This window comes from Entelurus aequoreus, linkage group LG05, assembly GCF_033978785.1.
Source record: "Entelurus aequoreus isolate RoL-2023_Sb linkage group LG05, RoL_Eaeq_v1.1, whole genome shotgun sequence".
NCBI classification, from domain to species: domain Eukaryota; kingdom Metazoa; phylum Chordata; class Actinopteri; order Syngnathiformes; family Syngnathidae; genus Entelurus; species Entelurus aequoreus.
Window position 1 is genome coordinate 62,817,795 of NC_084735.1, and position 17,982 is coordinate 62,835,776.

At 40.8% G+C, this 17,982-nt stretch overlaps 1 protein-coding gene across 2 annotated transcripts in view; it reads right to left on the minus strand.

The window, feature by feature from the left end:
* The window catches only part of LOC133650865 (protein phosphatase 3 catalytic subunit alpha-like), a 60,959-nt gene that overhangs the window by 16,920 nt on the left and 26,057 nt on the right, over positions 1 to 17,982 (minus strand). For both annotated transcript variants that reach the window (XM_062048588.1, XM_062048587.1), the window contains exons 7-8: positions 2,422 to 2,499; positions 2,227 to 2,321 (exon numbers count right to left, since the gene is read on the minus strand). In XM_062048588.1, coding sequence (XP_061904572.1) covers positions 2,227 to 2,321; positions 2,422 to 2,499 — 173 coding nt within the window. The remainder of the gene's footprint in view (positions 1 to 2,226; positions 2,322 to 2,421; positions 2,500 to 17,982) is intronic.

Consider the following 17,982-nt stretch of genomic DNA (forward strand, 5'->3'; position numbering starts at 1 on the left):
TGTCATACTTGATCATTTCGCGATATTGCCATATTTTTGCTGAAAGGATTTAGTAGAGAACATCGACGATAAAGTTCGCAACTTTTGGTCGCTGATAAAAAAAGCCTTGCCTGTACCGGAAGTAGCGTGACGTCACAGGTTGAAAGGCTCCTCACATTTCCCCATTGTTTACACCAGCAGCGAGAGCGATTCGGACCGGGAAAGCGACGATTACCCAATTAATTTGAGCCAGGATGAAAGATTTGTGGATGAGGAACGTGAGAGTGAAGGACTAGAGTGCAGTGCAGGACGCATCTTTTTTCGCTCTGACCGTAACTTAGGTACAAGCTGGCTCATTGGATTCCACACTCTCTCCTTTTTCTATTGTGGATCACGGATTTGTATTTTAAACCACCTCGGATACTATATCCTCTTGAAAATGAGAGTCGAGAACGCGAAATGGACATTCACAGTGACTTTTATCTCCACGACAATACATCGGCGAACACTTTAGCTACGGAGCTAACGTGATAGCATCGGGCTTAACTGCATATAGAAACAAAATAAATAAGCCCCTGACTGGAAGGATAGACAGAAAATCAACAATACTATTAAACCATGGACCTGTAAATACACGGTTAATGCTTTCCAGGCTGGCGAAGCTTAACAATGCTGTTGCTAATGATGCCATTGAAGCTAACTTAGCAACGGGACCTCACAGAGCTATGCTAAAAACATTAGCTATCCACCTACACCAGCCAGCCCTCATCTGCTCATCAACACCCGTGCTCACCTGCGTTCCAGCGATCAACGGAGCGACGAAGGACTTCACCCGATCATCCGTGCGGTCGGCGGCTAGCGTCGGATAGCGCGTCTGCTATCCAAGTCAAAGTCCTCCTGCTTGTGTTGCTGTAGCCAGCCGCTAATACACCGATCCCACCTACAACTTTCTTCTTTGCAGTCTTCATTGTTCATTAAACAAATTGCAAAAGATTCACCAACACAGATGTCCAGAATACTGTGGAATTTTGAGATGAAAACAGAGCTTTTTGTATTGGATTCAATGGTGTCCGAATACTTCCGTTTCAACGATTGACGTCACGCGCATACGTCATCATACATAGACGTTTTCAACCGGAAGTTTAGCGGGAAATTTAAAATTGCACTTTATAAGTTAACCCGGCCGTATTGGCATGTGTTGCCAATACGGAAAAAAAGCACTTGGCTTTACTGCGCAACAAAAATTAAGCTTTTAGTTTCTGTTATGAAAATCAAAAACAAAAATACGGTGTAGTGGACCAACAATTGTAATATTTATTACTAGGATTTAACATGACGTTAGTTTATTTGCACAAGCAGGTCTTCATAGTTATATTTAGGCATTGCAACCACAAAAGAACATAAACTAATGCGATCTCTTGTTTACGTTTAGTTCTGCTCTCAAACACTACTAATATAGTAGAGAATGAACTCGATTGCATAACAGAAAGTTTCTCAAAAAAATCAAATGTTCAAACAAACAAAGTGAATCGTTGCAGAAACAAGGATGGTCCGATTGCATTCCATATATATTCTTAAGAGCCCTTACCTTTGACACACTTTGGGTTTTTTTCCTGACTTTATTACCATTAAGAAGCACTTCCTTAGGGACTCTACAAAAGCTCTTTCATATCTCTCTATTTGAATGACTGGAACACCCAAAAACATAATCACAATACAGTATTTACAGCTCAAACTCTACACTCACTCTCACTTGTTTTAATGCTACGCTCAAGCTGCTTGACCATCGTGTGAATCAAGCCACAAAGAAGAAAAACGGACGTGAAATTATATGCAACCCAGCAATACTGTCATACTTTTATTATGAAGCTTACTTTGCACCAAACAGGAAGTCAGTGTGTGCACGTTTTATGCTTTGTAACAATGCTTTTGACTCACATTATGGCTGGTTTGTTTTAAGTGCATGCCTGAACTACTTTCTTAAATTTGCTGATAGAAAATCTAGTGGAAAGAACAGAAATTGCCTTATTTTCTCTGATTTTCCGAAAAGTTTCAGTAGGTATTGTTATTCATGGTGGTTTTTTTTAATATTTTGGCAAAAGCGATTCAAGCGACCTTCTCTCTAACTATAAACAACGATGAGTGTTGATTCTTGCCTGTCTATTCCAAACACAGACAATATATTAAATGGGAACCTAAAAAGTATAAAAACATTCTGTCAGGGAGTGAAACAAACCATATTCTGACCTTTGTTGTTGTAAACATCCAAGTAGTTTGGTGCAGAGAAGATGGTAATGAGGGAAGGGAATCCTGTGGTCTGACTTTTGCGATACATCCGGTAACTGGCGGACATAGTTTAGTACATTACATTAAAATTGCAGTTTTAAGAAAAATGTCTGCTGTACATTTTGGTATTTCAGTAAGAATAGTGTGATAACTTACCCTGCATCTTGTGCCTCATGCGCTCGGATTATTGATAATAGATTATTGCTCTGTAGGAACTCACACACAGCTGGATAACTGTAAAAGAATACATCAGAAATTTTAAAGCAACAGTAATATTTTGGAAGATTTTCTGGAATGAGCTGAGATGGTCTGGAAGTTTTCCAGTTAGTCTATGGTATAGTGCGGGGGTCGGCAACCTGCGGCTCAAGAGCCTCTTTAGCCCCGCCCTTGTGGCTCTCTGGAGCTTTTTCAAAAATGTATAAAAATGGAAAAAGATTGGGGGGAAATATTTTTTTTGTTTTAATACGGCTTCTGTATGGGGACAAACATGACACAAACCTTCCTAATTGTTAGAAAGCCCACTCTTTTAATGTTTGATCGATCGCAAGCTATGGGTCGATTGGGGAGGGTGTCACTCGATCACGAGGCATTTAAAAAAAAAAAAAGTAGTCCTAAAAATATTATTTTAATAATATTTGCATGTCTCATGACACATTCTCTGTATGTAATATTGGCTGCATTTTTGATAGTTGTTTGTGTGCCATGTTGTTCCAGACCACAACAAATGTTACCCAGCTTGCAAAGATTATAATAAATCCATTAGAAGAAGACAGCCTGCCGTTTCCTTTAACTTCCTTCCTTTAACACACACATCTATACCTTTGGCCATTCTAAGACATTCATTTCCAGGAGTTAGCTCACCCTCTGAGAAACCTTAATTTTACTAATGTTCTCCAATGTTGTAAAAATGTGTAGAATAAATATAAAATTTCAACATTTCTGTCAACTAAGATTTGCGTCAGCTTGCGACATACATTTGTATTTCAGAAAGGCGTTGTGCCAGGCAGGTGGCTGTTGCAAACAAAACAAATACCTGTGCAAGCAGATATTCTCAAACATGAACAACATCACATCCAAATACCGCACCCGCCTCACAGATAAGAGCTTGCAGTCTTATGAACCCTTACATCACGTGTTGCTTTCATTATAAGACTTATACAATGATTTGAATTTTTTGCGGCCTCTGACAGATTTGTTTTTTGTATTTTTGGTCCAATATGGCTCTTTGAACATTTTGGGTTGCCGACCCCTGGTATAGGGCTTAAAATGTAGTTAAAACAGACATCTCGCAAGCAGGGTTGCCTTAACCCAAGGGGAGTCCATGGGGCTGAGGTAATTTTGCCCCCGTCCCCCATTAAGAAAACACAGTTTGAAAATAAAAAATCATGATTGTACTCAACATAACGGCAATAATGCAAAATTATCATCCATTTAAAAAAATATTTCATTCATTAATACATCTCCTTCTCGACGGGCGCATGCGCGAGTTTAACAGGGCCAGTCAATCTCGGAGATTGCCTGTGCTTTTAGCTCAGTAGTCAGCACACTCGTCTCTAGCACCGGCCAACTGGGTTCGCGCTCCACTCGGAGCAGTAGGAAAAAACAACGTGGCCGAGAGAGACAGAGAGCAAGTGACTACACAATCGCTACATAAAGTAGAGCTGTTTGTGATTGACAGTTATGAACACCAATCATTGCATTGTCAAAATCGGGGGCCCCTGATTGGGCGAGGGCACCTTGGCGTCAGCCCAGGTAAATCCGTGCATTAAGGCAGCCCTGCTTGCAGTATAATTTGGGTTAAAATAACCTGATTTTATGCTAATTCAGTTCTCTTTAGTCTACATTCACATACAGTACAGTACAATTTTGTACATTAGCCCAAAACTTCCAATGACTTTCCATTTCTTCTCAATATGATTCAAAAGTCAAAATTAATCTAATAAATGAAAATGTATAACACTTTTTCATGATCAACTAATTATTAGTTGAGCTCATAGGACTAGATAGTACAATCCCTCAGATTAATCAGCAGTTAGTGTTGAGTGGGGGGTGGGGGGTTAGGGGCAAAAGCTTCAGGTGGGCACCCTCCTTCACTGGTGTTTCGTTGATAGGCCCACGACACCTCCGGAGGGTTCAACGGCGACATCTGGCGTCCCAGGTGTGCCCCCCTCTGCCTTTACCCCTAGATGTCATTTAGCAGCCCAGTTTGGGTCCTTTCTCTTGAACCATATCCATCTGCTACTTTGTTCAGCAGCATCCGACAGCGATTTGACAGCCCGCCGGAAGGCCTGACCTCTCAATCCCATTCCTTTGAGGAGCTTGGTTGTGGACGTAGCAACGAAGCCTCTGCACCCGACTTCAACTGGAAGCACTCGGGCACGCCAGCCGCGCTGCTCTGCCTCGGCTGCTATGTCCGCATACCTCAGTTGTTTGCGCTCATATGCTTCACCAACTGCTGCTTCCCATGGTACAGTTAGTTCAACAATGAACACAGTCTTCTGGGAGGTTGACCACAAGACCAGGTTCGGCCTGAAGCTGGTTGTAATGATTTCAGGCGGGAAGATGAGTTTGTGGTCCAAGTCAACCTGCATTTTCCAGTCCCGGGCAGAGTCCAGAAGGGTTGCCTCCACTCTTGCAAATGGTTTTGGTGGGAGTTGTCCTGCTCTTACAAACTGAGTGGTGATTGAGTGACTAGGGATTGGGGGAGGGAGGGCCTTGTTGTTATTTCTCCTTTCCTCCAGGGTGATCGCCAGCTGTCTTAAGACCTGGTTGTGCCTCCAGGTGTAGCGGCCTTGAGACAAACTGATTTTGCAGCCGGTGAGGATGTGACGGAGTGTTGCAGGGGTTTGACAGAGTGCACAAGAAGTATATTCTCCAAACCATTGGTTTAAGTTCTTGGGTGTGGGAAGAACATCGTAGGTAGCTCTGATGATGAAGCTGATTTGGCTCCCTTCCATTTCCCAAAGATCCTTCCATGTGAGCTTACGAGGCTCCAGGTTTTCCCAGCTAGTCCACTGTCCCTGTTTGGACTGTGCCACTGCTGTTGCACATCTGTCTGCCTCCTCTTGTTGTCGAACCTGATCAACCACCAGCTTTCTCCTCTGGGCTGATGTTGCCTTGTGCCATGTGGGTCGACTAGCCCCAAGTCCAAACCCACCTCTTCCGTGCTGCACTTGTCCCACTATGTCTCCATGCCTGAAAGCAGATTTAGCTTGTTGTACGGCCTCAGATGGGATCCATTTCCTCCCGGTTGTCAGTCTGGGAGCAACCACTCGGATCACCTCATCTTGAGACTCAGTCAGTGTCATGTTCAGCCTCACCTTGGTGCATTTAAACTCCTCCGTGAGGCTAGAGATGGGCAGTTCCAGGGCACCATGACCATATAGGCCGATGTTACTGAGGCACCGTGGGAGACCAAGCCACTTCTTGATGTATGCACTGACTGTTCTCTCCAGCTTCTCGACTTTGGACATGGGGATCTCATAGACCGTTAGTGGCCACATCAAACGGGGGAGCAATCCAAACTGTAGGCAACACAGTTTCAACTTGCCAGGAAGTAAGGTCTTGTCAATGCGGGCAAGGCCTTTGATGGTTTCTTCCCTCAGCTGATTGCTCTGGTCCGAGTCTTTGAGACTTGCGTTGTACAATCGCCCTAGACTCTTGACTGGCAGCTCTGACACCAACGGAATGGGAGTATCCTCGATGTAGAACCTCTGGTCCGTGAGTTTCCCCTTGACGATAGATATGCTCCTGGACTTGCTGGGTTTAAACTTCATCCGTGCCCATGTAATGTTGGCATGAAGCTTTCCCAGCAGATGTTTAGTGCATGCAATGGTTGAGGTCAAGGTGGTCATGTCGTCCATATAGGCACGGATGGGAGGTAGACGCTGTCCCCCTTTCAGATGTTCTCCACCCACAACCCATTTGGAAGCTCGAATTATCACTTCCATTGCCATGGTGAAGGCTAGAGGGGAGATGGTACATCCAGCCATTATTCCCACTTCCAGAGATTGCCATGATGTTGTGTATTCTGTTGTTTGACACAGAATTGCAGATCACGGAAGTAGTTTTTCACGAGGTTTGTGATGGTATTTGGCATGTGGAAGAAGTTGAAGGCTGTCCAGATGAGAGAATGAGGGACGGATCCAAAAGCATTGGCTAGGTCTAGGAATAAGACGTGCAGGTCTCTTCCTTCCCTCTTGGCAGATTGGATTTGGTGCCATATCATGCTTGTATGCTCCAGGCAGCCTGAGAAACCAGGAATTCCAGCTTTCTGCACGGATGTATCAATCAAGCTGTTTTGCTTCAGGTACGTTGTCATCCTTTTAGCAATGATGCTAAAGAAGACCTTCCCTTCAACGTTTACCAGGTTGATCTGCCGGAATTGATCAATGTTTGAGGCATCTTTTTCCTTTGGAATTAATACTCCCCCAGCTCTACGCCACACTTTTGGGATGGTTTGCTTCGTCCACATCACCTTCATCTGCCTCCACAGAAAGCGTAAGACATTTGGGGAATTTTTGTACAGCTGATATGGAACTCCATTTGGTCCTGGAGCTGAAGCTGCCCTTGATTTCCTCACTGCTTCCTCAACCTCGTTCCACCTTGGGGGACTGTCGTCCAGCTGGTGTTCTGGTTGAGGTATTGGTGGCATGTCTGATGGTATCTCTCTCTGTTCGAATCTTTGACTGTCTGTGTGAGTGGTTTTCAGGTGGTCTTCCAGTTCCCTCTTTGACACCTTTAAGTGATCCACTCTTTTCCTTTGTGAAGAGGCCTTTCACAAATCTGAAAGGGTCCTTGTAGAAGGATGTTCTCGCCCTTTCCTTCCTCTTGCGTCGAGTCCTGAGGTTTTCAGCTCTCCGCAATCTTCCCAGGTGTCCCTTCAGGTCTGTTTGCAGGAGGTCAATGCCCACTCTTTCCTCCAGTGAGGCTCTCTTCCATTCCTTCCTCAAAACCCTTCTCTCTTTGACCAGTCGTTCGATTTCCTTTTGCCTTCTGGACTTTGGAGGGGTTGTTGATGGCATGTCCTTTTTCCCTGTCACGTGTGTTCCGAATCTTTCTGCTCCATAGGAGTAGATCAGATCTCCCATCTTCTCTAGTTTCTTCTCCACCGTTCCTTTGATTCCGTCCAGGATCTTGATCAGGTCTGCATCGATTATTCCCCACTCTTTCTTGCTGCTGGACTTTGGCCACTTCACATGAGGTCTGTGGCCTTGCATGTTCTTCTCCAAAGCAGGTTGCAAGTGGCTTGGTTCCACAATCTCTGATGTAGTGCTTGAATTACTTTCAGCCTCTGGGGTATTGATGCTCGGTGGACTGTGGGTTAAATCCTGCCGCTGAGCTTCACTCGCCTGACTTGACCTTTCTCTCAAAAGATAGAGATCAATGCGAGGTTATATAATATTATTAACTAATAATGATAACGAACAAAAAAATATAAATAAATAACTTTTCATTTCTTTACAATTCTTTTCAATGGCTATGACTACAGTTGTGAAGTGTGATTTTTATTTTTGAACCAATCCAGTAAATGCATTAGTTGCAAACGCAAAGCTGGCCACTGTTGACAATAAATGTGAAACACTAATGTAACAATAGCATCAATGCTATCGCTGACACAATGCAAGGCCAACAGATGTTAAAAACTACACGTTTGCTTTAGACGTCATAACAGCACACTTGAAATATATTGCAAAGTAGTCAGCGTGAGAAGTTGACATATTGATCAATTAGGCACATAGTCTAACCCTCAGCAGACATAAAAATGTGCTGTTCCATCCATCACGCAACAGAATGTCAGGTTAGTGATTATACATCCACTTTCATTCAGCAGTGGATGAAACAAGATTCATCACTCATAAATATATTAATGAACGACTTGCCAAAAGATGATGCAAGCATGTGAAAAAAAAGGGGGGTGGGGGGGGGAAACAGACGCCCGAACAAAACAATGTAGCCCAGCAAGCAATAGTCACATTTTGCTGACCTTAAACGCTAACCTGAGAGTAAACGAGATGTTCCAATTGCACACAACATTAAAAATAATGGTGTGCATTTACAATTGTACATACTACTGCAACACTATTGGGGGAATTGGTGATTAGATGAGCCATAATGGTGTATAGCAGGGGTGCTCATTACGTCGATCGCGATCTACCGGTCGATCACGGAGGGTGTGTCAGTCGATCCCCAGCCAGGCATTAAAAAAATAGTCCTAAAAATGAGCGATCATAAATCTTCACTATGACGTCACTTTCGTCACTTGATTGACATTCACGGCACCCGAGGGTCTTCTGAGATGACGCTGGCTGCTGCCAGCTCATTATTAAGAAAAAATTACCGACAGGAAGGCGAGAAACACTTTTTATTTCAACAGACTCTGGCGCCGTACCTGTCGTCAAAACTCCAAAGACCGACTGCACGGTTCCGGTCTTCACAATAAAAGCGCTGCTTCATCCTGCCTGCACTAACAAAATAAGAGTCTCAGAAAGCTAGCAAGCTACGGAGTTTGCCGCCAATGTATTTCTTGTCAAGTGTATACAAAGGAGTACGGAAGCTGGACAAATAAGATGCCAAAAACCAACCACTTTCATGTGGTATTGGACAGAAAGGAGGACTTTTTTTCTCCTCTATTTGAAAATGCGGACGTTATCAGCACTACTGTCTGATTCCAATCAATGCAAGTCATCAGAATCAGGTAATACACCAACTTATATTCTTGTCTTCATGAAAGAAATGAATCTATATGTGTTAAACATGCTTGCATTATCTTTAAACACCTTTAACTTGTTAACAATATTAACTATACGTGTTAAACATTAAACATGCTTGTATTATCTTTAAACACCTTTAACTTGTTAACAATATTAACTATATGTGTTAAACATGCTTGCATTATCTTTAAACACCTTTAACTTGTTAACAATATTAACTATATGTATTAAACATTCTTGTATTATCATTAAACACCTTTAATTTATTAACAATATTAACTATATGTGTTAAACATGCTTGCATTATCATTAAACACCTTTAACTTGTTAACAAAAACATATATTTCATAAATAAGTAAATATAAATTATATATATGAATGAGGTAGATCCCCGCGACTTGATCAATTGAAAAGTAGCTCGCCTGCAGAAAAAGTGTGAGCACCCCTGGTGTATAGGATGCCAGAAGAAGTGATACTAGCTGCAAACTGGTTATATTTAATAATTGATTTGGCCAGATTGAGCGTAAGGTATTTCATAAAAAAGGAAAATTAGAAACATTGTATCATTTTGGGCAGAGTTCATATGGGCATTTTGGAGCAGGACTTGAACAGTGCGGGTGTGTCAGTCAATATTAAGATGCTTCCATGCCGCATTATGAACATAACGCGCCGTGAAGCAGCGCTCAACACACCTATTATGCAACATTGAGAAAGACATTATGTCTTTTAGATCAAATCTTCAAGACTCTCGGGTTTCAAAACATTATTATATATTGATGCATAATGGCTTTTGTTGCAATCCTGGTTGTATTAGAAAATATTTAAGGAATACGTCCGAGTGAATTACTGATCCAATGTGTAACATGTTTCTCACTTTTACAAGAAGAAGCATTGGTATAATATTATCTAGTGCTGTGTCCTAACAAATAATAGAGATGTACCAATGTTTTTTTTTAAGTTAATGTTTTGACTTCATTTAAACGCTTTTACTGTGTTTTCACTGCATATTTCACAGATAAATGCCATGTAAAGGTTTTTGGAAACAGCTTTTACACTCCTTCGATGTGTGTTTGCATGAAGTGTGATTCACTTTTACAATATCTAATTCAAACAGAACCTTCAAAGTCGTACAAATTAGAGTTCAATCAAAGTTTTCTAGAAAAAAATAAATTCATTTGTGTTTTACTTTTGACTTTTTTTTTTTTATCACCAAGCTGCCATTAATGATAACAATGCAACCAGAAATGCAATTTACTGTTCTGGTTTCTCAGTACTTAATGAGCAATACATCATTTAAGCTGTATATACATTTTTTCCAACCATGCAGATGCGACATTATGTAGCATAGAGCTGCTTTTTAACTTCTTAACTAACAATGTGCAACAATACATAACACAAAACTAGGGCTGTCAAACGATACATTCTTGAAATCCGATTTGGATTTGCATTATTCATGATTAATTACAGGTTATTACTCACTTGTATGAGTTAAATCACCCTAAAAAGGACCCACTATTATTAACACAAATGCAATTTTATAGTCAGAATGTGATGTATAAACACTTTTTAAATGTTTACTTGAATGTACATCATTTATTTGCTCAAAACATGTTAACAGATTTACTTAAAAGTCCCAACTGGTTGTATTTTGAACTGAAATGTCTTCATATAAAATGTTTCACCTTTCCATTGACCTGATCACTGACCGTTAAACGACCTATGATGCCTTCAGGTAATCGTCTGCGGTTAAGGCAAAGGAGCATGTATGATTAAAGAAAGTGGTGTGATTATTCTGTGTATTAACAGTACATGATTAATGCGATCATTTCTTTTGTAGTTAATCACATGAGTTAACTTGTTATTTTTGACAGCTCTACATAAAACATAGAAAACTAGAAATATGGGAAAGCATATAGATGACATCATGGTCTAAGTTGCATAGTTGGTCATGGCGCATGAAATAATAATAAAAAAGGCTAATCAAATACTACTACTGTAATTAGTGTGAACATTTAAGCATTTTCTCATTGCATTATGACATTTTGGTCTAATTTTTCATTTTTTGTTTATATTATTTCGACAATGCTCTTTGGAAAACCCTGCTGTATGTAGTACCCTGAAACTAAAGTTGGATTTAAAATCTAAAGTTGTATTATAATGCATAAAGAGAATAATACTTATTCTGTTTTTGTTAAATTTATTATGCAATGTTTTTCATTTTTCATATTCATCTCCATGTATGATTGGTTATGAGTATTGGGGAGGGGAGCTGCGTCATATCCTAGGTTATGTGTGTAATGCGCATGCTCAAGAGGGAAATGGTAAGTGGAACGGTGATAGCGGGGAAAAAGGATATCAGAAAATGCCTGTAATATGGATTGTGGGTTTCATGAATAAATATTGCACCAAAGAGACGAGGTTTGGTCATTTTAGGGGTGCAACATGTACACATTTCTAAGTGTTACCAAATGACCAAAGAGTGTGTGTTTTAGCACGAGCACTAGTCATAGGCTGTGCTGCACGCTTCATGGCGGCGGTAATGCACACTCTCCCCATGATTGATGATCTCCGGCCTGCCACCAATACTTCGCCTTTTGTGCCTGCTTATATTTGATTACAGAATAAATGCACGATGAGATACCGTCATCTCAAAGGTAGCGCCAAATCTAACTGTGGCGGTCCTACTATTTTATTTTTGTCGGGCCACCATTTAATTGACTGAGTTTTGAGTGATCATCATCAATTGTTAAAGTACACTCGGTTAAGTTCTCTTTATATCCAGCCAGCCTAGCACAGCATGCCGCACACATGCTTCCCATCATCCTCCTGTCGTCGAGCACTTTCTCGCCGCCATCTACACAGACATCAAACTTTCACAAGTGTTTGAAATATTTAAACGCTCCAAGGTTTGAGCAGGCAGGAAAACAAGGAGGCCGCCGTGCCCTGAGCACCTGGCGAAACTGTGCCATCCCTCTTGGTATGTAGGTCACAATGGCGAACGTTCCCAAGGTGGCCCATATATAAAATTACAGGAATAGCTACTGCGCTCCCATGGATACATTGTCTCCTCCACAATGGCCGACAGCGTGCACCGACAACACGCTGCACAACGCTGGATTCAACAAGTGGTGTGTAAGAGTTTGAGTTTGAGTTTATTTTGAACATGCAAGCATACAACATGATACATCACAATTTCCAGTATCTCTATTCAACATGTTCAAAAATGAGTAGAAAGAAGCAGAGTTTTTTTAATCCTACCCCTTTTCCTTTACATAGCAGTTGCTAAAACTTTTGTTCACTTCCTGTTCTCAATTTATTCACAATATACTCCATAAGTAATCACAATAAAAAATAAATACATGAATAAATAATAATTGGTGAAGTAAGTTATAATAAATAAATGATAAATGGGTTATACTTGTATAGCGCTTTTCTACCTTCAAGGTACTCAATGCGCTTTGACAGTCTTTCCACATTCACCCATTCACACACACATTCACACACTGATGGCGGGAGCTGCCATGCAAGGCGCTAACCAGCAGCCATCAGGAGCAAGGGTGAAGTGTCTTGCCCAAGGACACAACGGACGTGACTAGGATGGTAGAAGGTGGGGATTGAACCCCAGTAACCAGCAACCCTCCGATTGCTGGCACGGCCACTCTCCCAACTTCGCCATATGGTGAAATAAGTAAGATTATCTAGAAAATGAATGGATGGATGAAATAAATTCAGAATGTTTATCATGGTTCTTCTTCTTTGTACTTTGTAAACACTTTAAGTTTGAAGAGTTTCTTGAAGTGGATCATATTAGTACATTGTTTGATTTCTTTGCTTAATCCATTCCATAATTTAATTCCACATACTGATATACTGAAGGTCTTAAGTGTTGTACGTGCATAAAAATGTTTTAAATTACATTTTTCTCTAAGATTATATTTCTCCTCTTTTGTTGAGAAGAATTGTTGTATACCGGTATTCTTGGGTAGCAGATTATAGTTTGCTTTGTGTAAAATTTTAGCCGTTTGAAAATTCACAATGTCGTGGAATTTCAGTATTTCAGAGTTCTTTTTGAAAAAGTCCTTTTTGTGCATTGTGTTGATAAAATATCTTATTTTCCCTCACTGCTTTGTCTTGCATAAAGCTGGAAATAAGGATCTCTGAGTACATGTACTAGATTATTTTTTGTTCACTCCAACGGCTTCTATTGATTAGTCAAAACACACACACACACACACACACACGCACACAAACATGCACACACAGCCTGCCTGAGGTTCACATTTCTTCTCTCCTTTGTGAAATTATGTGTTGGTGAGCCTGGGAGTGAGAGAGCGAGGAAGAGAGAGAAAGAGAAAAAGAGAGAGAGCAAGTGAGAAATCTGACAAGTGAGAATGAGCGAGAGAGACAGAGATGGAAGTTCTGTGTTGAGAACGTGAAAACATTTCTGCCCTCAGATAACCAATCTGTCAGGGCCGCTGGTCATTGCGTACATTCATCTCCAAATGCAATGCCCCCACCTGAACCCTGATTGTAGCACAAATTTAGTGTAGTCATGGTGAAATGGGACATTTATGTGAAAAAGTGCAGGCTTTAAAACTTTAACAGCCGATGTGTTACTACGCTAGAAAAAAATGTCCTCAGTATTCGCTCTTACAATAACAATGTCGCTACAGCATGGTTATTATACGGGTTATGGAACGTAAATGAAGTAGTGTTGCTGGTTTTTAGATGCATTTTTAAAGTGATTTAGAGGTAAAATTGATTGCTTCCACATTGCTAGCCACTTAGAAAAAGCCCATTTTTATATGTTAGAATGCAAAAAAACTAAAAACCTTTTGTCTCCTTGTCTTTCATAATAATTGTGAACGATAGGCAACATTCCAAAAAACTGCAGTTCCCCTTTAAAATTGTGCAAAACCAATATTTCTTACCTATTGGTACCTATTTCTGTGTATTTAGGATCTGCATAGGTCTCAAAAATTGGAAATCAAACAATAGAGGCATGGCAGAGATATTTATAAAACAGTCTTGCCTTCCTTCGTACTTCCTCCGAATGAGCCATTTAGAATTTGCCCCATTTGTGACGTTTTTCCAAGGGTGACGTAAACGGATAGTTCCATATCGCGTAAAGTTTTACCTGAGGAGCTTTGTGCGAGTCTGCCATAGTATTCCGCCATTGTAGTCAATAAGTTCCTTCTTTTTTTCTATGCTCTTGTTGTGGCATCCTGGCTCGTACATGCACATGCATGCTCTGCTGTTGTCATTTCTAGTACAAAGTTGCATATAGTTCTAACTAGGGATGTAACGGTATTGTAGATAGATTGTTTTGCGGTTTCAAAATCTTCACAACATTGCTGTGAATTGTGACCAGTTTTTTTCTGGCGCTTTTGCGTCGGCTGTTCTGGAATAAACTACAGCTCCCTAAATCCTCTGCGCAACATTGGCGCCCGGATTGCCACCCCAGCTGATCACTGCGTATGTTGCCACGACTCGTTGTATTAGCGACTCTATAATTTGTATGAATATATATATATATATTTTAAACTGTTCAAGTAGAACAAGTAAGTCCAAAGCGTCCGTTTTTTAACTTAGGCATCTCTTTTAGACTAGACCACAACATGGGGACCGTAACACTGACAAACAGACAAACTCTGGCGAAAACATAACCTCTGTGGCGGAGGTAATAAAGTGCCCCACTTTCCTTTCGAGCTTTCCAAGCCAAAACAGACCGGGTCAAGGAGCACAGTGCCAAGGCAATCTATATTTAATGCCAGCAAGGCTAAACATTAATTTGTGAGGTATTTACTTTATTAAAAGTCAAATTGTGAGTCAACTTTTCTGAGAAACGGCATTTTGCAAACTGATATAAATACATGTCCACTACAGAGGACACTGTGTCTCAGAAAATAAAAGTTGAAAGACACTAAACTTACATTATTATTTTACTCTTGTTACACCGGATAATTATATTGTCACTTTAAAGACACTCAACTGTAAGTTTAAAAAATATATATTTTCCTGTAAGATTGCTTGTTCCTGCCCTATTCTTTGCACTTAAAAATACATGTTTGTATGAATAAATATGATTGGAACATTTGAGATTTTTATTTGAGTTCAATTACAATTATTGTAAACATTCTTGCCACTTCATTTTACATAGTATGGCATTTTTACCAAGTCTTTTTTTTTGTCTATATACCACAATAACTGTGGCATTAATACCGTGATAATATCCCATTTTGAGATCGTATCATCTCTAGTTCTAATGTATATCTGTCAGTAGACTCGTTATAGAAGTGCTAAAAACTACAACATCGCTAATGGGGAGAAGATGCAGTCAAAGCACGTAAATAAGACCACCGCAAACGGCGCATCCTGAAGAGACGGTTAGCAAGCGGCTTGAAGATTGTAGAGTAAAACAACTTGCACTGAGCCTAGTCTATAAAATCCGCTACACCTCCCTGATACCGAAGTACATGTCAAAACTACTTCCTTAATGTAAATGACTGCCATAACCACAACACCAGGAGGAGCTCCACTAACCACGTTAAACCCAGATTCCGATCTAACAAAGGTCTCAACTCATTCTCTTTCTATGCCACATCAATGTGGAATGCGCTCCAACAGTATAAAAGAAAGAGCATCTCTATCCTCCTTCAAAACCGCAATAAAAGTTCACCTCCAGGCAGCTACAACCCTAAACTAACACCCTCCCCGGATTGTTAATAATCAAATGTAAACAATCAAATGCAGCCGAGTCATACCAAAGACTATAAAATGGAACCCATTACCTCCCTGCTTGGCACTCAGCATCAAAGGGTTGAAGTTGGGGGTTAAATCACCAAAATGATTCCCGGGCGCGGCGCCGCTGCTGCCCACTGCTCCCCAAGGGGATGGGTCAAATGCAGAGGACAAATTTCACCACATCTAGTGTGTGTGTGACAATCATTGGTACTTTAATCTTTAATCTTTTTCTTATGCCTTCTGATCTCTCTCTCTCTCTCTCTCTCTCTCTCTCTCTCTCTCTCTCTCTCCTCTCTCTCTTCTCTCTCTCTCTCTCTCTCTCTCTCTCTCTCTCTCTCTCTCTCTCTCTCTCTCTCTCTCTCTCTCTCTCTCTCTCTCCTCCTCTCTCTCTCTCTCTCTCTCTCTCTCTCTCTCTCTCTCTCTTCTCTCTCTCTCTCTCTCTCTCTCTCTGTCCACTACTTGCTGTCCATATCCTACCAAGTCAGACCTACACTGTTCCAATATCCATTTCTCTGTTCTCAATTGTTGATGACTGATGATAACAACCAAACCTAACCCCCGCACCCTCTCCACACCCCGGATTGTAAATAATGTAAATAATAATTCAATGTGATTATCTTGTGTGATGACTGTATTATGATGATAGTATATATCTGATAGTATATATCTGTATCATGAATCAGTGGACCCCGACTTAAACAAGTTGAAAAACTTATTCGGTGTTACCATTTAGTGGTCAATTGTACGGAATATGTACTTCACTGTGCAGACTACTAATAAAAGTCTCAATCAATCAATCAATCAATCAGTCTGTGAAACAAAATCCATGCAAAATTTTAACAAAAGAACCACCATTACATATTAGGTAGACACAAGAAAATGCTTTAAATGTAAGAAAAACGTCATAATATGACCCCTTTAGAGTCCAAATTGCTGAATTTGCACAATTCTTGACCAAACAGAGCACAGAAACCGGAGATGAGGATGCTCAACCTCAGTCTACCATCTGATTGCGTAATACTTTGTAAACTGGGTTGGCTGGATGGCACACGTGCACATTTCTGTTTGTCAATATAATGTTTCCAGAAACATTAATTTTACACCATGACTTTCTACAACCTGTGCTATATCTTTAAATGTGGCATCATTGTGTTTGCTAATCAGACAATAAACTGCAGCTAAATGGGCACAGTATCATGGCTCTATGTGAAGGGGTCAGACCGTACGTGAGGCGGCAGGTGCTCATCTTTCTACAGAGAGGAAAAGCCTTGACAGCGCCAATGTGTCAGCAACAAGTCAAGTGAAATACATTGGTTTCTTATTTTTATGCTCTGCTGAATCTGACAGCCAAGAGCATATACTGTACATTAAAAACTTTTATCACAAAGTATTATTGCTTTTCTTGGAGAAGGATACAACATGACTATAATACAAATAATGGTTAGACCACAAATGGTTTTGACGGACAATAAAGAAGTATTTGAACATTTTTTTTATCATAATTGAATTATTCAGGATTTTTTTTCTTGTTATCGTCCTAGTGAGAAACATTTAATAACAGTGATTAGAGTGTATCATTTAAGTAAAAAAACACAACTCCAGAGTATTATCTCTATCATCACTTGATGTATTCAAGACTAACAGAGCTTGGCAGAAAAAATGTCACGGCCCGAGGTACACCAGTGCGCTGGACGCATCTTCGGGAGCGCGATAGGCACGTGTCAGTCCAGCTGCAGCAAGCAGCTGCAATCAATCGCCAGCAATCAGCGCACCTGTCACAGATGAGAAGACCTGCCTTCTTAAACCAGCACAACCTGCTATCCGGGGCAAGAATGTAGCGATCTGTTCAGTACAGAAAGCCGACACGTCAGTGCTATGCACACTCTTTGCTCTCTGTGTTTTTCTCCCCCATCGCGTTTATCGTATCGTGTCCTCCTTGTCGTTCCAACAGCAGACCTCCGTTCCCGCGTTACGAGCTGTGCGTCTCGTCTCCCCGTGTTCCCTCTGCTTCCCTGACTGCCTCTTGGATCTCGACCTCCCGCCTGGACGCGGACCTTTGATGCCTCTGTATCGCCCCCGACTTCCTGCCTATCCTACGAGCATGCCCTGCCCTATTGGACTTCGTCTCTCGCTCAACACTCCGGTAACGCTCAGCAATTAATTCCCACACATAGTCACACACCATACCCATTTTGGATTAGTACACACACTTCATTTATTATTTATATATATATTGTGCAATATATATAAATAAATATAG